Below are 23,430 nucleotides of genomic sequence, written 5' to 3' on the forward strand. Positions count from 1 at the left end.
CACATGCCGTGGAGCGGCTGGGCCCGTGAGCCATGGCCGCTGAGCCTGCGCGTCCAGAGCCTGTGCTCCGCAATGGGAGAGGCCACAACAGTGAGAGGCCCGCGTACCGCAAAAAAAAAAAAAAGAAAAGTAAACTCTTCATTGTAGCCACCGGTATTGAGTGTCTGCTCTGTGCCAGCAGCGGTAGTATTTACTGCATCAGTCACCCACCGGATGGATGTTCATTGCACCTAGTATATGTCAGGCACTGTTCTTCCTTGCTATCTGCCTCCTCCTCCCCCCAGCCATAACCTTCTGTTCCTTATCTTTGTGGAGGACACCCCCGTTGCACCTGGGAATCATCTTCACTCCTCAGTCCCCCGTACCCTGGCTCAGTGGATTGGTTGCCTGACCACCTCGGGTTTACATCTCTCATCCTCACTTCTCCATCGGCACTGCCCGTCACTCCAGTCGTCCCTCCATCTCTCCCCTCCTGCCGTGAAACAGCAGCCTGGGCTGAAGGACCCTTCGGAACCTCTGGGCTCCCGCCCATCTTTTGATCATACATAGTACACAGAGCCAAGGGTCGGTTTATGCTCCCGAGTACTCGTATTTTAAACCCAAGATAATTTAGTTCTCCCCATGTTATAGACGGGGAAACTTTGGTCCAACAAGTTAAAGTAATTTGCTCAAGAAACAACAAATAAAACCCAGAACAAAGATTTAGTTCAAACCCAGGCTGACTCTCAATTCAAACCACAAACCACCTCCCTCAGCTGCTTCCCTTAAAAAGGACACAGAGTCACACTCAAGCTATTTCAAGGGAGTATGAATGCTGCGGTGATGAGTTTCCATGGGTATAATTCAGTCACAGTTTCATAGCCATACCTGCCGCCTCTTTCTTTCCTGTTGGCTCCTATACCATTTGCCCTTCTCAGAGCTTAACTGAACAGAGCACTATTTAAAATTAAAAGCTATCAGTTCCAAATAGTGCCAAATTTATAACCTGTAGTAAATTTGCAGAGTTGTAAAACTGAGTGAGTTTCCCTTCTTTATTTTGTACACCTTCATTACTGGGGAAGAAGTACATTAAAACTGAGATCATGGGTTAATTAATTTGTCCTGGACTGTAGAATTTTATGGACAACCAGAACTAAAATAATGGTTGTGTAGGTGCAATTGACTAAACATGGCTTATAAATGTTACAGAAATTCCTGTAATTAGTCCCACTGCAACTATTTAGCCTGGGAATTTTATAGCAGACATAAATTATGAAGGTGAAAAGTAAGAAAAATCTTGAGTTGACATAGTGGCATTTGCAGAAGCTATAATTTGAGGAAACTTGTTTTGCATTATTATTAGTGATTATTTTTTTCTGTTTCCACAATTCCCCCTCTTTAAAATTCACTTTTTAATGTTTCCACTGAAATACAATGGCTATCAGATATTAGGTGCATGAAACACAAAAAAATACCTTATGGAAGTAGCCCACCAGCATCATTTCTAAAAGTACTTAACCGCCAACCAAAGGATGAAGAGACCTGTTTGATCACACTCTTCAAAGTCATTTTTTGCATATTTTAATAGACTGAAAAGGAAAGTTACAGGTTATATTTAAATAGTGTTCCCTGTCATTGGGGTCTTGACACATTTTAACCTACCTGTTAAAATGCAAGTTATAAATAGCTCCTCTTTCAAAGGTGTTCATTATACCTCATTGGCTCTTGTTATAGAAAATGCAAATGTAATTTGAAAAGTGCCCCGTTCTGAGTGTGAGCAATTACTTGTGCTCTGCAGTACCTGGTTCATTGTCAGTATAGCCACTTGGTTAAAAAGCATGTTTGCCTTTGAAATGGAGATCGCCTGTGCTGCTGGCTGGCTCGCCAGCTAAGTAGGTAATGAGAAAATATTTCGCTTTTCCAGGGAAGCAAGCAGCTGTTGAACAACTATCCTGTCTACATAACGAGCAAACAGTGGGACGAGGCTGTAAATTCTTCAAAGAAAGACGGGAGGCGGCTCCTTCGATACCTCATCAGATTTGTTTTCACAACCGATGAGCTTAAGTACTCATGCGGCCTTGGGAAAAGGAAAAGGTCAGTGCAGTCAGGAGAGACAGGTCCTGAAAGACGCCCTCTGGATCCAGTTAAAGTAACATGCCTCCGAGGTACTGCATCCTTCCACTCAGTGTCCATCTGTGATCTCATTTCACCGCATTGGCTGTGGCTCCCCCGTGCAAGTGTTCAGCCTTTACTGTATTTTGGTTTTTTTCCGCTGAGACGTTATAGGCTTCATGTGGCCCATCTCCTTGGTATCAAGAAGTTCTTTAAAAATTCTTCGTTTGCTTTAGCACTTAATGGCACATAAGCACTGCATAGCACCTCATGTTTCACGCTTTAAGTTCAGATTTTCTTTGCTGCCTGGGAAGGCAACCTCCAGCAAAACTGGAGCACTGGGGAAAGCACAGAGGAAAAGAAGCCAAGGAACCTCAAAAATTATCCCAATTTCATTTGCAGCCTATGACGCCCTCCCCCAATCTAGCTACCTTCTCAAGAATACTTGCCCCAACTCCTTAAATTTATTTAGAATTAATTTTCCTTAGGCCTAAAGTATTTCTCGCCCACTCAGATTTTATTCTGTTCGTTTTTTTTTAAGTTTCTCTATTAAAAAATACTACTCAGATAATACCATTTCTGCAGCATTAACAGCTGATTACTTTGTAGCTGATCCACACTATGGATAGGCCAGGCAGAGGGTAAGGAGGTGTATACGGTTGATTCAGTGGTTGCAAATAAATAAACACAGACAAGTGGAAACATTATAGTGCCAACAAAAGCGCATTCACACCTGAAAAATCCATATCAAATAGCTCAAATATTAACCTATACAGTTCAAGAGTGATTTTATTGGTTGGAAAGACAATAATGATTTACTCTGGATAGGGATCGGAATATTTCCTGGTGAAGAAATCACAGTGAAAAACCTTATCACTGACAAGGCCTTAGTCATCAGAAGGGACACTCACTCCTACACCCCTCTGGGCCTGCCCACAGTGACTGTCAGCATGCCTAAGGTGCCTGTGTAGTATTTGTTAGTAGTGGAGATCCCCAGACCCACCCTGAACTTCTGATTCAGGGCGTCTGGCGTGAAGACAGAGGAGGCACACATTACTGTACCTCACGACCACCCCAGGTGATTGATGCTGGTGGCCTAGACTTGAGAAAACCACCTAGAATGAAAACACCAGCATTAACTCAGCACAGGTGTGCTGGAGCACCCCCTGTTGGCCAGTCTGAAAATTCTACTTACTCAGAGTGACTGGGTGATGGAAATTTCCAGGGGCTGTCTTAGCAAACTAGCCATAGTTTCCTTTATTCCCCAGCATCATCAGAGCAGACGGAGGCAGCAGAGGCAGTGGTGAGCTTGGGTGTCCTGAGAGCCTGCTCCACGAGTACTCTGGAAGTTGCCCTGAGGCTTACAAGGGAATCAGGATAAGGGGCCCCACTAAGGTATCCCTTTCCAGAAATCCTTGTTAAACAATTTATATTTTAACAAGCAAGTCAGTGAAATTGAGGGATTAATATACGTCTCAAAGCACTAGTGTCAGTGCTGCGGGACCCACTGTGACACCGATGCAGCCCAGGCTGCCTGACCAGAATGTGCACTCTCCAGCAGGGAGAGCTGGGCAGGACCCACAGGCTTCCACCCGCCCATGGGTGGAGAATGCATAGGCAAGAACTGCTGATTGTGTCAGGGGCAGCTGGTTAGAGCATTTATGTCTGTCCCAAAGGCTGAAATCCTGGGGCCTTCCTGTGACCTAAATGGGATTCCCCTCCTGCAGGTTTATGCTTGCTGACTCCCAGGGTGGACATCCTTGTGGTCAGCAAGATTAGAATGGCCAAGGAAGCCTCAGACAGCTGGACACTTGAGGGATGGAAAGCAGGGTGCTTTGGGGAATGAAATCAAATTCTAGGCTGGCCTGTCCCCAGGGTGGTTTGACCCCAGAAGGAAGGGGGGTCAATGATGTGAGGATGCTTCCTATCCGTGTAACAGAATGAGCTCTACTTTTAGCCTGTAGTAGTCTGGCACAACGTTAGGGGGAGTCCTGTTGCAGCAGCGGGCGCTGAGGAGGGGGAGGAGGTGGGAGGTGTCACAGAGCAGCACGTTCTTAGAGGGGCAGGGCTGCAGCAGCATCAGCAGTTAGCCTTGACTTCCTCTCCTGCATACTTGGAGTCTTTCATTTCTTTGTGTTCATATGAGAGTGGGGAATCTGGATAGAGATAAACTACTTAAACAGTCATTGAATACTTACTGAACACATGAGGTAGGGAACTTGAGGAAGACAGAGAGGAATAGAAAACAGAATGCCTGAATTCTGGAGTTGATAGCTTGGCTGGAGATGATTTGAGGACATAATGAATAGATGTGAATGCAAGGAAAATAATAGGGAGAGGACTAGATATTTGAGCACTAGTGGTCCCAGAATACCTGCTTTCTCTCTGCTCAGCATTATAATGACCATGACCTAGGTTTGAAAAGCATTCTTCTGTGTTTCCTAGGCCTGTACCTCAGCATAAGCCATCTGGTTCCTGACAGTTTTCCAGGGCGAGGAGCTGAATAGACACAGTTGTGTCCCCAAGGAGGGCCACTAGGGCTGGGACTTAGGCGGGGTGAATGAGTCTCTCACCTCAGGCATGGAGTTGAAGGGGATGCTCCTGCGTCTCTGCTAAGATGGGCACAGTTCAGTTCATGGGATTTTTCTGGTCCAGGTACTTAAAAGCATCAGCTTCCGTGGGCAAATAGGGTCGGGATTTCACAAATAAATTTCAGACAAATCCAGTCCTACAACCAGAACCACTGTCTTGTAGAGGAAGCAGTGCTGGCGAAGAAATGGTGTGTAAATGGCAGTCACCTTGAACTTTCAGTCAGCTGTGACAAAAAACACAGTTTGACTTAGAACTTTTTCCAGAATGCTCATTTCAGTAGAATTTTTTCCAGAATGCTCATTTCAGTTTACAGATGTCCATATTAAAATAGCTGTGTAGGAACTATACATGTCCCCTGACTCCCTGAGAAAATAGAGGAAGGGTTAATATGAGCTCAACCCAAGGGAGTTTGTTTCATTGGAGTCTGAGCTACTTGTTATATATTCTTTCTTCCAGGCACGCTAATTGCTTTCTGGTGATATTAAATATTTAGAGGAAAAGTCATCTAAAAAATATTTGTCAGTACACTTATAGATATCACAATTAGAGAAATAAAGTATAGCCTATAGTAACATTTTAAGAATGTGAAAACCTCTTCTGAACCAAAACTTAGGCAGTTTCTTACTCATTGAGATTTTATTTTTTTGCACTTAATCTACAAATCAGTAGCTGGTTAAAGAATACCATCTAATGATATTTGCTATGCTTCTGGAGATAGTTAACACTCTAAAAGTGTGAGCATGTTAACAACAGGGTTTTGAAATGTACTCTTAACTTTTCTTACCAAGCATGGTGCATACCACGCCTTGCAAATCAAATTTACCTTTCATAGCAATCGTGCCTTAGAGGGATCACTCTCACTTATGTAATTTTTACTTTTGCACCTGAGTAGAAAATGTGTATGGCGTAAGTTGGGTCTAATAAGTGACATCATCATGGCATTACATTGGATGTCCCATAAAGCCTTCCTTATAGAGCTTTTGTTAAAGTTTAAGCAGCCTTCCTGTCATTCGCTGCAAAAACCAGCTGTTTTTCTCTCTCTTTTTTTTTTTTTTACTGTTGTGTGTATTCCCACAGAATTCATTAGGATGCACTGTACCTCCAACCCCGACTGGTGGATGCCCTCGGAGGAGCAGATAAACAAAGTGTTCAGTGACGCTGTGGGTCACGCTCGGCAGGGGCGGGCAGTGGGGACTTTCCTGCACAACGGAGGCTCATTTTATGAAGGGATCGATCACCAGGCTTCCCAGGATGAAGTCTTCAGTAAAAATTCCCAGGATGGGTCTGGTGATTAGTGGACAAAACCTTTCCACACTAGCAGCCGGTCCTCTCAAGAGTTCCAGTTGTGAATGTTCTGTTACCATCACTTTAGAATCCAAAGCACGTCACTCTGTTACATCCTAACAGAGTTAAGGTTTACACATCCTAAACCTTAACTCTTGACCTACTGCCACAGTTCCTAGTACAAACCCATTTTAGGGCTGTTTGGGAAGTCTATGGAGCCTACAGAGATTTTCAGAATATTTCAGAATATTACATTATACAAAGAAAGTTGATTTTAAATGATGACTAGTTAGACGGTGAGGGTGAAAAAAGAGAGGTGAGCTCCTGGTCACCTGTCTGGAATCTTCAAGTAAGCTCTGTTTCCTGAGCAGAGCTGGTCCCCACAGAGATTGGTTTGGTTAGTGTTCCTGCCCATGGGAGAAGGTAGAGACATGGCGTTATCCTAAGGGACAAGGAACAAGCATTCTCTTAATTTAATTCAAATAAGTTGTCTTTATGTTTTCCAAAGATTTGAATTTATACTTCTCAGCAAAGACATAGGATAGGTCACATTGCACGCTGTGTCTACATTGACAGAGCCTGTTATTAAAAAGAAACCAGAGGTCAGAAGCCACCTGTAGACAATGATTAATTGGAAGTCAGCTGTTATTTTTACCACACAAAAAAATTTCTACTGTGTTGATCAGGAAGGCACTATGTGATCTCTGAAGTTAACAAACAGTAATAGTTTTCACTGTATCAGTCAAGAAACATCCAAAGATTCAAAACCATTTTCAGATGCTCGATTTTGTAAGTTCACAGATCCACAGTTTCCATAGCCTTAAATCGGGCTTTGTTGACACAATGCCAGAGTGATGGGTTGAACAATGAGAATTTCAGTTAGCTAGTTGTTTGGTGCACTGAGGACCAAACAAGTGATGTGACTGATGGTATTCACTGCATTGACCAGATGTTCTGGAATTGTACACACACAGCTTCAAGGCCATTCTGACAACTATGCAATGGGCTTGTCTGTAATTTCTCAGAAATTTGAGGGTCTTTTTGTGCTGAGTTGATCTTTAGAATTTGCATAAATCTTGTTTCTTGTTGTCACCGATGGAAATGTTTCATCCCAACTGTTGTGTGCCCCCTTCCCGCCAGTATTCCCCTGAACTACTGGCTCTGGCTGAGTTAGCAGTGGCCACTCCCACCCACTTTCCCTGGTTTAATTTGTTGAGCTTCATCTGTGAAGTTAGTAGTAATGTCTTTGGAACCATTTCTTATCCACAGATGCTTTCTGAGAATCTTTCTGAGTGCTTCAGGTTTGGGTGGGAGGGGAGGCTTCCTTTATCACCCTAATCCAGACGTCTGCATTCTTTGTAGAGTCGAGGGCTAAATGGGCAACTGTTAGTGAAGGCTGCTAATGTCATCTACAAACATGACTAAGGGTTTTGAAAATGGTTTGGAAATTCATTTAAAGTTTATGAGCATCCATTGCATAAAGAGGGTTTTTTGCCACTTTTTGACAAAGTAAAATAATAAATTACCCTTTATCTTCTATAATTAGCATCAGCTCTGCATGACCCTAGCAATAGGTCCTTCTTTAGCTTTTGTTATGATTATTAGTTTCCCCCACTGAAAAGTTTGTTTATAGAGATGGTCATTTGTCAGATCTGTTAAATGGTATGGGGAGAACTAATATTTCAATCCTGTTTTGGAGCAACTTTGCTAAAATTTGCAGGTAAAGGAAAAGATAAGGGCAAATGCAGTGCTTCTGGGAACGATGAGACTAGTTAGTATCTTTGGCTATCCGAGGAAGAAGGATACTCCCTGAGGAGTTTTCAAGGTCTAGAAGTCAATATCTTATAAGAATCTTTGGTGACATGAAACCTTAGCCAGGAGAAAAATACCACCATAATCTCACCTGTCTCTCCATCTTACTTTTCCTTTCTTTGCATTGGACTTTAGTTATCCTTACTGCTGATTTCACTGTCCTTTTTTTTTCCTATAGCAGCAGTATTTGACCACTGCCTTAAAAAAAAACAAAAGAACTTCCAATTCTTATTGTTTCCCTGAAAGCTTGCGAATTCCACAGATCTTCACATCTACGCGTCATCATGGAGCCGTGTGTCGTGCTGATCTTCGCTGAAGGTGGCGATGGAGCATTTCTGCATTCACTCTCCATAGCCTTACAGGTTGGCATGCTTACGACAAGTGCTTGCTCCACTCCTGTTATCATCCCCTGAGAAGGCTCCTGGGGTCAGGAGGCTCTGCCCCTCAAGACCCGTGGTTGCACCAGCCTTTGCTCGAAGGTACACCTGGTCTCTTCCTCCCACCCCTATTTTCAGGTGAATTATCTCTCTATCAGCTGTTTTCCAATACTTCACAAATTCTAAAATGTTAAGAGCTGCACACTGGTCATCTCTTACGCACATGAGCAATCAAGGTCCAGCAAGATGACTGACTTAGCATCACACAGCCAGTTCCACCGCCTCTCCTGGGTCTAGGACCTACGATCCCCTGTCCCCAGTCAGACGTTCCATTCCACTCTTCACCGTTGATGTAGTTGCTGTGTTCCTTTAGCCGAACCCACCGCCTGACCCGGGCACTAATGGCCCTTGGGCTGTGACACAGTATCTGCTTGGCTGTTCTGCTTTGTCCTCTCCTTAGTCCATGTCACATGCCGCTATTTGCACTTCCCCTTTAAGGCTGGTATATTACCTGGCTCTTGCTGGTTGCCTGCATGGTCACCTGATTTTCAAATCAGGGTTTGCAAGGATCGTTCACTTATTTTTTTGGTAAGGCCATTGCAGCCTCTGTAGCAAGGTTAAAAGCTCACCAGTGAGAAGATTAGATGTTGTCACTGCTCTGTCAGCCTTTCCGTTGATCTCTTTGGAGACCTGGAGACCTGTATATTTTCTTATTTGATCTTCTACATCTTTGGCAGTTGGATAAATTGCTCTCTTGAGCAGACACTCATGTCAGCTTTTAGCAGCTTCCTTGAGTCATTTTAGCATTGGAATAACATAGATTGAATTAAAACAGCTCAGGATGCAGCTTTGCTCCACCTCATTGGTGAGAGAAAAGGTCATAGGTCTGGCCTGACACCACAGACCAAATTTGGTATTTTGTCAGTGACTGGGCATGGTTCATAATCCCATCTATCAAGGGAACCATACCTACTCTCAGTGACAGTGTCTTGATGTGTCCTGAGTTTTCCCAAATTAAAGTCACATCACAAAGAGCATGCCTGCTTTCCCAGTGAATGGAACGCCAAGTGCAGTTCCGCTTGGCCCAGCATAACCCTTCAGTGATCTGTTTGGAGGATGTAGGCCAGGAACCGGGAGATGGGGTGGGGGGATGCGTCATACTCTGCGAGCAGTTACTAAGCTCCCATTTCTCATGGTCTCTTTTGAGGGTCCACCATTCACAATCTCATGGTTTAACCTCAGTATTAAATGCTTTGGAGAAAATCTGTCAATTGAAAATATTCAGCCCTGAACCCAGGCACCACTCTCTTGGTTGAGAATTTCCACCACAGCACTGAGGCTACTGTCACCATTTACGTTTCATAAGGCTTCACTAGGAACGGAGAGGCTAGTACGAGAGCATTTGCTGGAAATGGTCATCATCTCCTTTGGTAGGGGAATTGGGAGGTACGTTATACACGTGGCTACTTCGTAGCTGTAGGACAAGTGGGTCATTTTATATTCTGGATCTTTGTTAGCCCTTCATCAGTCATAAACACATTGACCTGAGAGATTTGTTCACCAGAATTATAAGGCGATATAAATTACTCAATATCTTATTTGATCCAGCTCCTCCATGTGTCAGCGATAGAATGGTTAAGTCCAGTATATTCTTGTAATATCAGATGTTTTCCAAAAATCTAGACAATAATACAAACTTGGGAATCTACAAGTTCGTGATGGCTACATTTTCCTGCCACCTTTAATGGCTTGACCTCCTGTTGCTATCAGAAAATGGATGGAGCATCGAGTAGGATGAAGCATGCACTGTTTTCAGGAAGGCAAACATACGTTGCCCTCATTTGAATTCTGTCATTCAGCGTGTACTCTAGAACCTAAACCTAATACCCACTGACTACCTCCTTAGTTTTTCTTAGATTTCTATCATTTTAAAAAGTCTCATTCTTGGATAACTTCATTTTAAAAAATATTTAAACTTTTCTCATTTCACAGTACAGATGTTTGTAATTTTTGACAGCTCTTATATACCAGTTTTTAGAAATGTAATAGAAAGTGATTTTGCACATATGGTGCAAGCCTTGCTGGTGCGTGTTTAATGTGGTGACACTTGCCAAAACTGCTTGGCAAAACATGTCAAATAGGATGCTTGAGTCAGAACTCTAGTGTAAATGTGTCTAAACAGCAGTATGTATCATTATGATATATTTTTGTAAACATAGTGATGGCTTCTTTCAGTCGTGTAAGTACTGGATAAAAATAACCACTTCACTTGAATAATGTAGAAAAATGTCACCCAGTTGATGGCCCTCCGCAGTTACTTACATTTTATCAGCCAGTGGCATCACTTCTTCTATTTGTGTTATTATTTAGAGGAGAGTGAAGAATTGATACCAGACAACATGGAGTGCAAAAATAATAACTCACCAATATTTGCCTCCTAATTAAAATTCAAAACTATAATGGATATGTTTACACGTTAGAGACCACTTTTACCCTCCACAGTATATTCAATTGCAAGAAACATTGAGAGGTCTGGACTTCACTCATCTAATGACCAGCTCAGTAAGCTTGGCTCTTGAAAGCACTAAATTACCAAATCATTGTGGTAAAAGTGACCAGATTAAATTTCCTCATGACCATCCATAGCTGGCTAATATACAGGCTAGGTTTTCACTGAATCACAATTCCCCAAATTACAGTGAAAATTCATCTGCTAAGATGACTTATTCAGAAGACTCTTCATTCTCAGAATAATTGCCCCACTACAAGTAGCCTGATGGGTCTTGTGCACATTGGAGAACTATTTAGGCCCATTCAAAACCACTAACAATAACAGTAGCTATAGCTTATATACATTGAGCCCTTGTGCACCAGGTACTTTGGTAAGCACTTTAATGCATCATCTCATTTTGATCCTCACAACCACCCTCTAGGGTGTTATTGTTACCACCCCATTTTATTGATAAGGACACTGCCCAAGGTACTCAGCTAATAAGAGGAAATCTTTGGGTTTAGTAAGCAGAATGACTAGTTCAGTTTTCTCTAGTAGTTAAGGTTCTCAACCCCCTTAAACACTTTGGAATGGATTTGTTGTTTAATTGAAGTAGTGGATAAATTAAAATTTGTTCACATTTCTGTCATAGGTTCCCAGTACAAAAACGCAGGGATATAAAAGCAAAACTTTGAACTCAGTGAAGTGATGGTCTTTGGGAACGGCTAGATGGTAGAAATGGCACTGGACATCAGTTAGTCAATGTCCATTCACTTTTCACATTTGTTGTATTCATAGCCTTAGAATTAATGAGTCTGGTTTGGAAGAGAGGGTTTCAATCTATGATGTCACTGTGAGAACTGTCGTGAAGTTTTTGTAGGAAAATACAGTAATCTGTTCTTTCCTGTAGTTGTGGCTTTAACATCTCTGGCTGTGTTTAAGTTCAAGAGCTTGCCATGGCCATCAGGGCCTGGCTTTGTTTCTAAGGAATAAGGGCATGTCAGTCCATGAGAGGGGTCCTGAAACCTTCAAGGTCACTGGTCTAGTCCGACCCTGCCCCATTTAAGCATTGCCCTTGTGTGTCTCTCCTCTCTGGAACTTCATGTAGCAGCCTAACACTGGGGCCAACTTGCCTTTACTCTATTTTCTATGATGAACACTTGTGGAGAAACTGTGACAAATCCATTGATCCTAATATTTTTATTGTTGAAGTCTTGTTGATTCTCTATGAATAATTTCTACTTGATTGTACTGTGTAGAGTTAAAACCCACCAGAGGTATGTTAATAAAACTATAAATGCGTAGTGTAATATAGAATAGCAAGATTTTTTGTGAACAATTTATATAGAAGAGTAAGTTGTTTTTTAAGTGTTAGGCACTTTTCTTTTAGGAACTTAAAATGTTATAAGAGTTTTTTAAACATTCAATATTTTTAATTATAAGAAACATTTGTTACTAGAGCCAATTATTTCAGGTGTTCTAACTGGAGTATTGATTTTATTACCTCATATACCTCTAGAATGCCACATGTTCTGTTGGAGATAAAATTGCACAATAAATGTCAAGTCTCTGTTAAGTGTTTTAACTTGCTTTTTGCATCTTTCTCCAATTCAAGATGCTTTTCTGGTTTGTTTGTTTGTTTGTTTGTTTTTAAACAGAAAAGATGGTTATGTCAGGGAACTGACCAGAACTCATCCAAAAATTCACTTGATCTAGTGAATGAATGGGACAACCAATGATGATCCAGGAGTGACATGTAATCCAATGTTTCTGTACAGTATTTTGTACATTCACATTTTAAACATACATGCTTCTATAGTTCCATTCTATCAGGGAGAGGAGGAACCCTACAGCTGCTACTCTTGACTTTTAACAATAAACAGACGCTGCTTGTTTATGGTTTTTGAACAGTGACCTGACTACAAAAGTAAAGTAGCTATGGCTAAATAAGGTGGTGTAGTGGTGGCTTCCCACTTTTAGTTATTATGTAAAATATAAATCTGATGTATCAACCATTACTGAACAGCAAAACTGCATAAGTGTCATTCATAAGTTAGACTAAGTAAAAACTAAGACAAAACACATTTTTCATTTTAGGGAAAAGATGTTTTATTTTTGCACTACAAGATGCAATGTTCTGAACAGTAGTTTTGGATGAAAAAATAAAAATTTAGTCCAAATAATTTGAGTTTGAATTGGGATATCAATTAAAATGAAATTTAAATTATTTTATTTTTCTAAAGCATAAAAGAGGATTATTAAGTAACCGGTTTTTTAATATTTTATAGCAGGTCACACAGAGTAAAAGCTACAGATCAAAAAAGTATTAGGAACAAATTCAGCAAGGTTGCAGTATACAAGATCGATATACGAAAATCAACTATTTCTATACACTAACAATAAACACTCTGAAAATGAAACTTAAAAAACAATTTTATTTTCAATAACATCAGAAAGAACAAAATACTTAGGAATAAATTTTAAATAAATTTTAAAATTTAAATAAAATTTAAACTGCAAACTAAACACATTATTGGAAGAAATTTTAAAAGATCTAAATAACGGGAAGACATCCCATGATAATGGAGTGGAAGAATCGATACTGTTAAGATGGCAATACTCCCCAAATTGATCTACTGGTCCATTGCAATTTCTGTCCAAATTTCAGGTGACTTCTCTGCAGAAATTGACAAGCTTATCCTAAAGTTCTGATGGAAATGCAAGGAATCCAGATAGCCAACAAAACTTACATTTGTGGTCAATTGGTTTTTAACAAGGGTGCCAAGATAATTCAATGGGGAAAGAATAGTCATTTCAATAAATGATCCTGAGACAACAGGATATCCACATCCCAAAGAATGAAGTTGGACCCCTACTTTTATACCATGTGCAAAAAGTAATTGAAAATAGGTCATAGACCTAAATGGAAGAGCTAAGATTGTAAAACTCTTGGAAGAAAACACAGGAGTGAATCTTCTTGGGTTAAGCCATGGTTTTTTCAGTATGACACCGGAAAGCATAAGTGACAAAAAAAAAGAAAAGATAAATTGTACTTCAAAATGAAAAACTTGTGCTTCCAAGAACAACATGAAGAACAAAAAGATAACCCACAGAATGGGAGAAAATATTTGCAGATTATATATCTGATAAGAAACTTTAGCCAGAATATATAGATCTCTTACAATTCAACAATAAACACAAATAGCCTAATTAAAAGTGGGCAAGGTGGGGCTTCCCTGGTGGCGCAGTGGTTGGGAATCTGCCTGCCAATGCAAGGGACACGGGTTCGGGCCCTGGTCTGGGAGGATCCCACATGCCGCGGAGCAACTAAGCCCGTGCGCCACAACTACTGAGCCTGCGCATCTGGAGCCTGCGCTCCGCAACGGGAGAGGCCGCGACAGTGAAAGGCCTGCGCACCGCGATGAAGAGTGGCCCCCGCTCGCCGCAACTAGAGAAAGCCCTCGCACAGAAACGGAGACCCAACACAGCCATAAATAAATAAATAAATAAATAAATAATTTAAAAAAAAAAAGTGGGCAAGGGTTCTGAATATACATTCTCCAAGGAAGATACAAATGGCCAATAGGCACATGAAAAGATGCACAACATCACCAGTTATTAGGGAAATGCAAATTAAACCACAGTGAAATACCAATGAAAAAGATACACAATAACAAATACTAGCTAGGATATGGACAGATGGAAACCTTCATGCATTGCTGGTAGGAATGTAAAATGGTGCAGTCACTTTGAAAAACAGTTTGGCAATTCCTTAAAAAGTTATATATAGGTTATCATTTGACCCAGCAATTCCACTCATGGGTATATACCCAAGAGAATTGGAGACATGTCTACACAAAAACTTGTACACAAATGTTCACAGGAGCCCTATGATACCAAAAAATGGAATCAATCCAAATGTCCATTAATTGATGAATGGACAAAATGTGGTATATCCACACAATGGAGTGTTGTTCAGTCATAAAAAAGGAATGAAAAGAAATACTAATACATACTACAACATGGATGAACCCTTTAAAGTTGACTACACATTCATGCAATATATTTACTGAGAGCCTGATGTGCTTGGCCCTGTATCAGGTACCATGTCCCAAGAACCAAATAAATACAGCCAGCGGCTGAATAACTAGTTGGAGAAAAATGACCAAGACCTATTATGAATTATGAGAAAATCCCAAGTTCCAGTAGGCAACTTGTTCCCCCAATAAAGCTGTATTTACAAAGCTGAGTCAGGCATAGAATGAGAGAAAGTAAAGGTCACTGAGTCTGTCTCTATCATACCAATATAGTTCAATTTGACCATATCAGCCAAAGTACATGCCAATTCAGGGAAAGAATTATTCATATATAATTTGGTGTGCTCCCAAATCCTGGTTGAATCATTCTATTTGCTCTTTTCCTTTTTCCCCCTCCCCTTAAAGTTGTTGCTCAGGCCTCACATAGACACCATCCTAGTGGTACATACCTGGTGTTTCAACCAGTCTGTCAGGAAACAGATGGCACGGTTGATTTGAGAAGAGCTGGATAAAAACACTTAGTCCAAAGGTGTGAGCAGGGTAGCCTGAAACTACAATGGGGAGCATAGTGTCCAGACCTTGCACTGGCAGGGCACTGTCATCGGCCTGAAGAGGTGAGGTGAGCCAGTGGGTGTACTGGAATGAGGGCTCCCTGCTAGGAAATGTGATCTCCATGTGAGGAAACATGGTTAGACTCGGCAGAGCCTGCAGGGAGGGAGCCAGGAGAATCAGTACCCTTACTTCTCAACTCACTTCTGTCTCCTTATGATGCTCCCCTCTAGCTGAGAGCAACTGGAAACCAGAGGGCAGGAGAGCACCTTGATGTCCACACAGATCAGCCCCCTGGGACGTAGAGCAAGGCGGAGACAGAGTAAAGGGAAGAAGTTAATCACAATTGATCATGGGGATGAGTTAGATAGTTCAAAGATCCCTTTGGTTCCCCTTCACTGAAATCTTGAGAGTCGACATCTTTACATAAATGACCTTTTAATTTTTAATAATTTGAATAGTTAACATTTTTTAAGTCAGTAGTTGAGTGCTTTACTATCGTTATCGCAGTGAATCTTCCTACAGCCTACGAGGTAAACTCTAATATTATCCCCACTCTACAGATGAGTAAACTGATGCTTAGAGACATGTGCCCAAGGTCACAGAGCTAGTGGTGGTGAAGCGCTAAAGGCCAGATGCTGATCCAGGCGGCCCGCTCCAGGTGAGAAGCCCGTGTTTCACTGACTCCAATAAAACTGATCAAAAGATTTGCAAGGCTGAGGAAAAAAGTTGCAACAATGAGGCTGATAAAACAGTAACTACTTCTTAAGTCTACCCAGCTTTGGCTGATCCAACTATAATTCATTTCTCAATGTGGCCCAAGAAGATTGATGCTCAAAATCCTGAAAAAATTCCCAGATGAATGTCGGTGCAGTTTCTGGGTCCCAGGTGAGTCTTGGTTCTGATTCAGTCCTAAAGATCCATAGAGACACAGTCTCAATGCCTCTCTCAGTAGTCCTCTGTATTCATTGATCCTGATGTTTAAGAAATATGCTTGCTTCTATGAATGAATGGAGAGATAGATAGATAGATGATAGATAAGGGGGGATGAGTTACATCAAAATAGAATATCTTGTGGACCTTGTACTTATGCATTGTCAAGTTTTAATAAATGAGGTTAAAACATGGTTTTGAAATACAGCTTTAAGATGTTTATTCTCATCTAACAAAAATGTTATGGACTACAGTGGTTAGAATTCCAGGCTTTCACTCTCGGGGGCCCGTGTTCAATCCCTGGTCGGGGAACTAAGATCCCACAAGTTGCACAGCCCAGCCGAAAAAAAAAAATGTTATGGACCAGATTAATCCTGATTTTTTTTTTAACCTTCTTTACTCCTGAAAAATAAAAATTCATCAAGCCACATGAATACTTAAGAATACCACTAATGAAAATGAAATATAATGAACAGTAAGCTGTGTGGTTGGATAGAAGCAGAGAAATCGGAAAACATATAAATATAGACAGTTTTTAAAAGCTAAGGTCCACTTCCCAGCAATAAGTGAGATTTAAAACATTCTTCACTCTCTGCCAGATTCTAGGAAGAAATTCAGGCCCTGTCAAGATGTGAGGAACAGGGGTATGGAAATGTCTTCTAGTCTTTCTCTTTTTTGGTACCAACGACTATGATTCTTTCTATTTTCTGGCAACATAGAAGCATTTTCAGTTCCATTTTAAAAACATAATTTTTTGTGTTTTTGTGTTTTGTGTGTTTGTGGCTTGTGTTGTGTTTTCTATTAACACTCTGTACTAAATAATTACCCTTTCATTTCTGGTGTATTTTTGAATATGCTGTTTTTTCTGTGACTGCAGAAGAATGTCAAAGTCAAAACTAGGCATGTGGGCTTCCCTGGTGGCGCAGTGGTTGAGAGTCCGCCTGCCAATGCAGGGGACACAGGTTCATGACCCAGTCCGGGAAGATCCCACATGCCGCGGAGCAGCTAGGCCCGTGAGCCATAGCCGCTGAGCCTGCACGTCCGGAGCCTGTGCTCCACAACGGGAGAGGCCACAGCAGTGAGAGGCCCGCGTACCGCAAAAAAACAAAAACAAAAACAAAAAAAACTAGGCATGTGACATGAAATATGTTAGCTTTAAAATTGGTAAAGATTAGGGAATTCTGTCACGATTCTCTTTAAGGATACTAAAAAGGGAAAATCTTCATGAATCTACAGAGAACTATAAACACGTGTTTAATGAAGAAGTGTATAATCCTGATGAAAAGTATAAAGGAAGACATTTCTCTGAAGTGTCAATAACTGAGAAGTTACGGGTAAAGGAAATTTAGGTATCTAATTCAGCAGGCAGTTACTGTCACTTATAGGAAAGTAAGGCCTAGAACACTCTAGTAACTTGTTCAAGTTCATGCAGCTATTTACTAGCAGTGCCTAAATGAATATCAAAACAATACAGTCCCCTAGAACCATAAGATTTTTACAGCTACTTGTCCAAATTTCTTGTTGGTGTTTCCCTTTTTTCTTTGGCTGCCAGGAAGCCCGATGTTCAGTTATATCTCAACCGCAGCTTCTCTTAGCTCAGCTTTTCTGTCTGCTTGTTCTCTACCACCACCAACCATCTTTTTCTGTTCTTGATTTTGCATTTATCTTTGAAAGTTTACTGTAACAGCGCTGTATTATGATGCGCTATTTTTACCTGGAAATGGATGAAATATGGATAATAAGTTTATTCGAGTGCTTCCTAGAACGTAAGTTGTCATGTTGAAACGCTAAGTCCAGAAATAAGAAATCTCCTTCACACCTCCTACCACCTACTCCACCCACCTCTCCCCAGGACTGACAAAAACATTTCAAACTATTTGTTCCAACTTATCTATCTATCTGGAATTTATTTTTTCCACCTGCAGTCACTTCCCTTCCAGGGTTCTATCCCCTCTTTGCAATGAGGATAAGAATCTGGCGGGTGACAGTAAAAGACAAATATCATATGATATCACTTGTATGTGAAATCTAAAAAAAAAATTGTACAGATAAACTTATCTACAAAACAGAAGTGGAGTCACAGATGTAGAAAACAAACTTATGGTTGGGGGGGAAGGGGGAGGGAGAGAGGTAACTTGGGAGATTGGGATCGACATATACACATGACTATATATAAAATAGATAACGAATAAGGACCTACCATATAGCACAGGGAACTCTACTCAATACTCTGTAATGACCTATATGGGAAAAGAATCTAAAAAAGAGTGGATATATGTATACGTATAACTGATTCACTTTGCTGTACAGCAGAAACTAACAACTTTTTAAATCAACTATACTCCAATAAAAATTTAAATAAAGAAAACATCTGGTGGGTAAGGAAAAGTGAGGAACTTGTCCAGAGGTGAAGACATGTAACGTCCAGGGGACCTGATCCCTCTCTCTCTGGGGCCCTAGTTAGGAGCCTTTGAGCAGAATTAGCTCTGAACAAATATCTGTTGTCTGAGCTGAGTTGGAGGGGAAGTAATTTTAGGTAGTGAGAAACCACGGTGGTTTTAAGCTACCAAGGTCTCAAGGTTATTTTGTTACTGCAGCATAACTTAGGCTATCTTGACTCACACTCACACTACAAGATTCTAACTCTTTTGGGTCAATACCACTCTGAAAATCTTATAAAAACACAGGACTCTCTCCCTAGATACACTCAGGATTTTCCAGGAAATTCCAAGGGATTCTTGAATCCCCTAAATTTTACCCATGGTCCCATGTTAAGAACTCCTAATCTAGAACCTTCTCTCAGCTCAGAATCACTTTTTCCCTGAAAGCTTACCTTACAGGTTTTTTGTTTGTTTGTTTCTTCTTATAGTACTTGTTGGCTATATAGGAAGGCTTTGGAGTAAAATATGTTGCTCTAAAATATTTAAATGAAATGCCCAAATTATTAGTCTAGAAAGAGGGTATCAGAAAGACATATGGATGAACCTGTTCCAAAAATGAAATACCGCTATTAAAAAAGGATTGTGCTACAATTATTATCGAAACAAATCAGCTTTGCTCCCCAAAATACCCTAAAAACTAATGCATATATCTTCTCAAAATTATGCCAAGCCTTAATCTGGTGGGTTCTTTAATACTAAAAGCTTTAAGGTATACTAATAAAAATATTTATAAGGAAACACTTTTTAAGGACAATTATTCTGTGCTAGAAACAATCCTTCCCATTTTGTCGAGCAGACAAGCCTGCCCATTTATACTGCAGGCAGGCACGCACTACAAGTACAGCCACCCACATCATTCCCTCCATGTTCCTGCCTCCCCTCCCTCCCCTTCGCTCTAATCAGAAGAGCAAATGCAATTGTTTGAGTGTCTTTACTCTGCAGTGATACCTGTTCAGCAAGCAGATGTTTCTATCGCCTAGGTACTCAGTGTCTAACCAGGAAAATACTTGCAGAATGTTTAAAATCCGGTCACTTAAATTTGTTCCTAAAATAAAGCAACTTTTACAAGCAAGTCATCAGATAATGATCCAATGTTTTTGTAAAGTACCTTTAAAATCATTGTTTCTTGTCTCTTCCTGCTCGATTCTTATCTAACAATTAAACTGATTTTATTTCCATCTCCCTTTTGAGCTATCTGTAATCAAACACCCAATTTTATATTTCTTCTTCTTTCTTTTTTTTTTTTTTTAAAGCATTTATTGAGTCTTTAGTGTGTGCTAGGCACAATGCAAGTGGTCGGTCCTGGGCCTGCCCTTGGGTCTTTGGTTCCCTGTCACCAGGAAAAGATGGGATGCAGAGGAAAGAGTATTGTGGTCTTTTCAGAGTGACACTGGGCGGCGGCTTTCATACCGGCTGCAGCTGGTCACTGGGCTCCAACCAGTGGGCTCTGTTTGGAGAGAATCAGAAATAGCCCCTGCAAGATCTGGTCTTGTTGAGACAGGGAAGCAGGCTCTTTCCAGAACCATGCCTGGCTCAGCTTCTCCCAGGGCACAGCTCAGGATGAATGCAGAAGGATCTGGGTGAGCCCCTTACATGCTATAGGTTACATTGGTTACAACTTATTTTACTGCTCTTTTAAAATCATCCACAGCCATTTTTTAAATGGACTGCTGGAAGTGAAGAGTTTTCTTCTCAAGTCCTATGATTAAAGCCTGTACTGTAAAGAAAAATTCCTAGTTAAATCTTTACTCTTAAAAAGCCATCATTCTGGGACTTCCCTGGTGGTCCAGTGGCTAAGACTCCACGCTCCCAATACAGGGGGCCCAGGTTCGATCCCTGGTCAGGGAATTAGATCCCACATGCTGCAATTAAGAGTTCGCATGCCGCAACTAAGACCCAGCGCAGCCAAATAAATAAATAATATTTTTTTAAAAATCATTCTTTTCACAAATTGGAAAGAAAAGGATTAATAACTTTCAAGATAATTGCCGGTGACAGCCCTTCATACTCAAGAGACTCTGTTAGAAATATATCACGTGGCTCCAAGCATGCTAAAGTTGAAAGAATTGTTTTATTACTAACTTACCTTACTTATAGTCAACTTCTAGCTTGGTGGCTTTGTAATAGTTTCAAAGTCTTCAATATGTTTGTATAAGAAGAAAATGACTGTAAAGCAATTATACTCCAATAAAAATGTTTTAAAAAAAAGAAAATGACTTTTTCCATTGAGGACCTGCAAATAGGTCATCCTGTTAAACTATCATGGTATCCTGCTGCTTTCATAGCATTTATGACAGTATTATATATATTTGTATGATTCTTTGTATAAAGTTTGTATGCCTCATGAGACTTTTAACTCTATGATATCAGGGGACATAATTAATTCTTTCACCTTTTTATATCTTTTGCCTACGACAGAACCTGGCATATTGTATGGAGTGTCAAAATATTTTAACGTGTTAGTGTACTGTGCTCATGTATGTGTATATACATAGATAATGAACACAACAAGAAGCTTTTAAAAGATTTGAAGAGGTTTGTGGGAAATGACTTAGGTTGTCCTCACTGTGGCAGTGCCGGCACCATTTCATCCCACTCCCTCAACTGCAGAGAATCTAGGCACATCCTGACCTGTGATGGAGAGTGAAGACAGATGGGAAACCCCTCAAGAAATAATTCTATATAGCTTCATTGTAATTCGAAAAGCAAGAATTTATTTTAGTTATACAGGCATGCGGAAATGTAAATGTCAATCATATTCACAACCCTTAGAAGACATAGGGGTTTAGTTCTCCAAATTATTCTACACACAGGTAGCTAGAATGTATACACACACACACTACTACAGTAACTTGGCATTAGATAGAGTGCAGTGACCTTGGAAGACAGGGGACCTGAATTGAAATCCCAGCCCCAATACATACTGGCTGTGTCACCTTAGGCAAATTACTTAAATCTCTCCAAGTCTCAGTTTCCTTATCTGTAAAATATCTACCTCTTTGAGTTAACATAAGAATTGAAGCTAACATCTTGCTATTTGTTTTCTATTTGTCTCATCTTTTCTTTGTTCCTTGTTTATTGACTTGTTTTGGGTTTATTATTTATTATGTTTCCATTTTATCTCCACTGTTGGCTTATTAGCTATACCTCTTTGTGTGTGTGTGTGTGTGTGCGCGCGTGTGCACTTGTGTGTTTTAGCGGTTGCTCCATGACTACAATATACATCTTTAACATCGCAGGCTGCCTTGAAATAAAGACATACCACTTCATTAACAGTGTAAGAATCTTACAACAATGCACTTCCTTTGCGCTATTGCTGTCATATATTTTAATTCTACATTTTATGGGTTTTTAAACTCAATTCCATTTTGGTCAAAGAACATACTTTGTATGATTTAAATCCTTTTAACTTTATTGACACATGTCTTATGGTGAAGCACATGGTCTTTATTGGTAAATATTCCAAGTGACCTTCAAAAGAATGTTCATTTCTGTTTTGGAATGGAATGTACTATAAATATCAAATAGGTCAAGTTAGTTGATAGTGTCGTTCACATCTGTATGCTCACTGATTTTTCAGTCTACTTTTACTGATTATTGTGAAAGGGGCGTTGTGTGGATTTATCTATTTCTCTTTCACTTCTATCAGTTTTGCCTCACGTATTTTGAAACTCTGATAATGAGACTGATTTCTTTAACAAAGAAACCAGAATTTATATGTTCAGATAAGTATTATTCTTCAAATTAGTAATTGCCTTGAAAGGACATGAACTCATTAAAACAATATTCATGTTGTTTGTAGGGCTCCTCCTACAGAATGAAATGATAAGCTGCAAACACAAAATAGATTTCATTACAGTGTTCCTTATTTTTAACCCAAAATAATAATAACAAGCATACCCATCCACCATATTCATCAGTCTTGGATCCAGCTAGTTTTGACTGCTTCCCAAAACATTCCATTTATCCTCAAAAGATGAAGATATCTGTCACTTCATCAGGCCTATTTTTACAAATGAGTTACAAATACTATAGTTAAATCCCAAGCAGGTGTTCCAAACATATCCTAAAGATGACAGCATTGTTAGACTAAGGCAATAGCTTACACAAGGGATTATTTTTAAAGGAACACTTAGTTGAGCTTTAATGTTTATTAAAAATACTGTTGACATAATTTTATGATCATACTTTGGATACAATTCAGTATTTACTCCCAATAATTAATTATGTAAGAATGCATCCTTTATGAGAATTCATAGTGATCTCTCTTTAAAAAGTGTTTCAGGGCTTCCCTGGTGGCGCAGTGGTTGAGACTCCACCTGCCGATGCAGGGGACACGGGTTCGTGCCCCAGTCTGGGAAGATCCCACATGCCGCGGAGCGGCTGGGCCCGTGAGCCATGGCCACTGAGCCTGTGCGTCTGGAGCCTGTGCTCCGCAACGGGAGAGGCCACAACAGTGAGAGGCCCGTGTATCACAAAAAAAAAAAAAAAAAAAAAAAAAATAGTGTTTCAATTTTACAACCACAGTTGTAAATGTCTTTAGACATCAAATGTCTTTAGAGATAGATTTATTGTAAAAGATGAGATATTACTGTGTCAGCAGGCTTAATATACAACATCTGAAAATAATCTTAGCCTTTGATAGTCAAAGTGTGGTCCATGGGCCAGCAGCTTCAGCATTAATTACTTTAGAATTAATTGATACCTACTGAATCAAAAAATCTTCATTTTAACAAAATTCCCAGGTGATTTGTATACAGGTTAAAATTTGAGAAACAGAGCTCTAGCTGATCCTATGAAGAGACAACAAAATTTACAATGCC

The 23,430-nt window shown here is 40.2% G+C and overlaps 1 protein-coding gene across 2 annotated transcripts in view; it reads left to right on the top strand.

The window, feature by feature from the left end:
• Positions 1-12,217, top strand: part of BEND4 (BEN domain containing 4) — a 34,619-nt gene extending 22,402 nt beyond the window's left edge. The window contains exons 4-5 of one of the 2 annotated variants that reach the window (XM_081237806.1): positions 1,904-2,144; positions 5,761-12,217. In XM_081237806.1, coding sequence (XP_081093932.1) covers positions 1,904-2,144; positions 5,761-5,978 — 459 coding nt within the window. In that variant the 3' untranslated portion in view covers positions 5,979-12,217. The remainder of the gene's footprint in view (positions 1-1,903; positions 2,145-5,760) is intronic. The other variant, XM_081237807.1, reaches the window with a different exon arrangement.
• The last annotated feature ends 11,213 nt before the right edge of the window (positions 12,218-23,430 follow it).

This window comes from Mesoplodon bidens (assembly GCF_964165515.1).
Source record: "Mesoplodon bidens genome assembly, chromosome: 1".
NCBI classification, from domain to species: Eukaryota; Metazoa; Chordata; class Mammalia; order Artiodactyla; family Ziphiidae; genus Mesoplodon; species Mesoplodon bidens.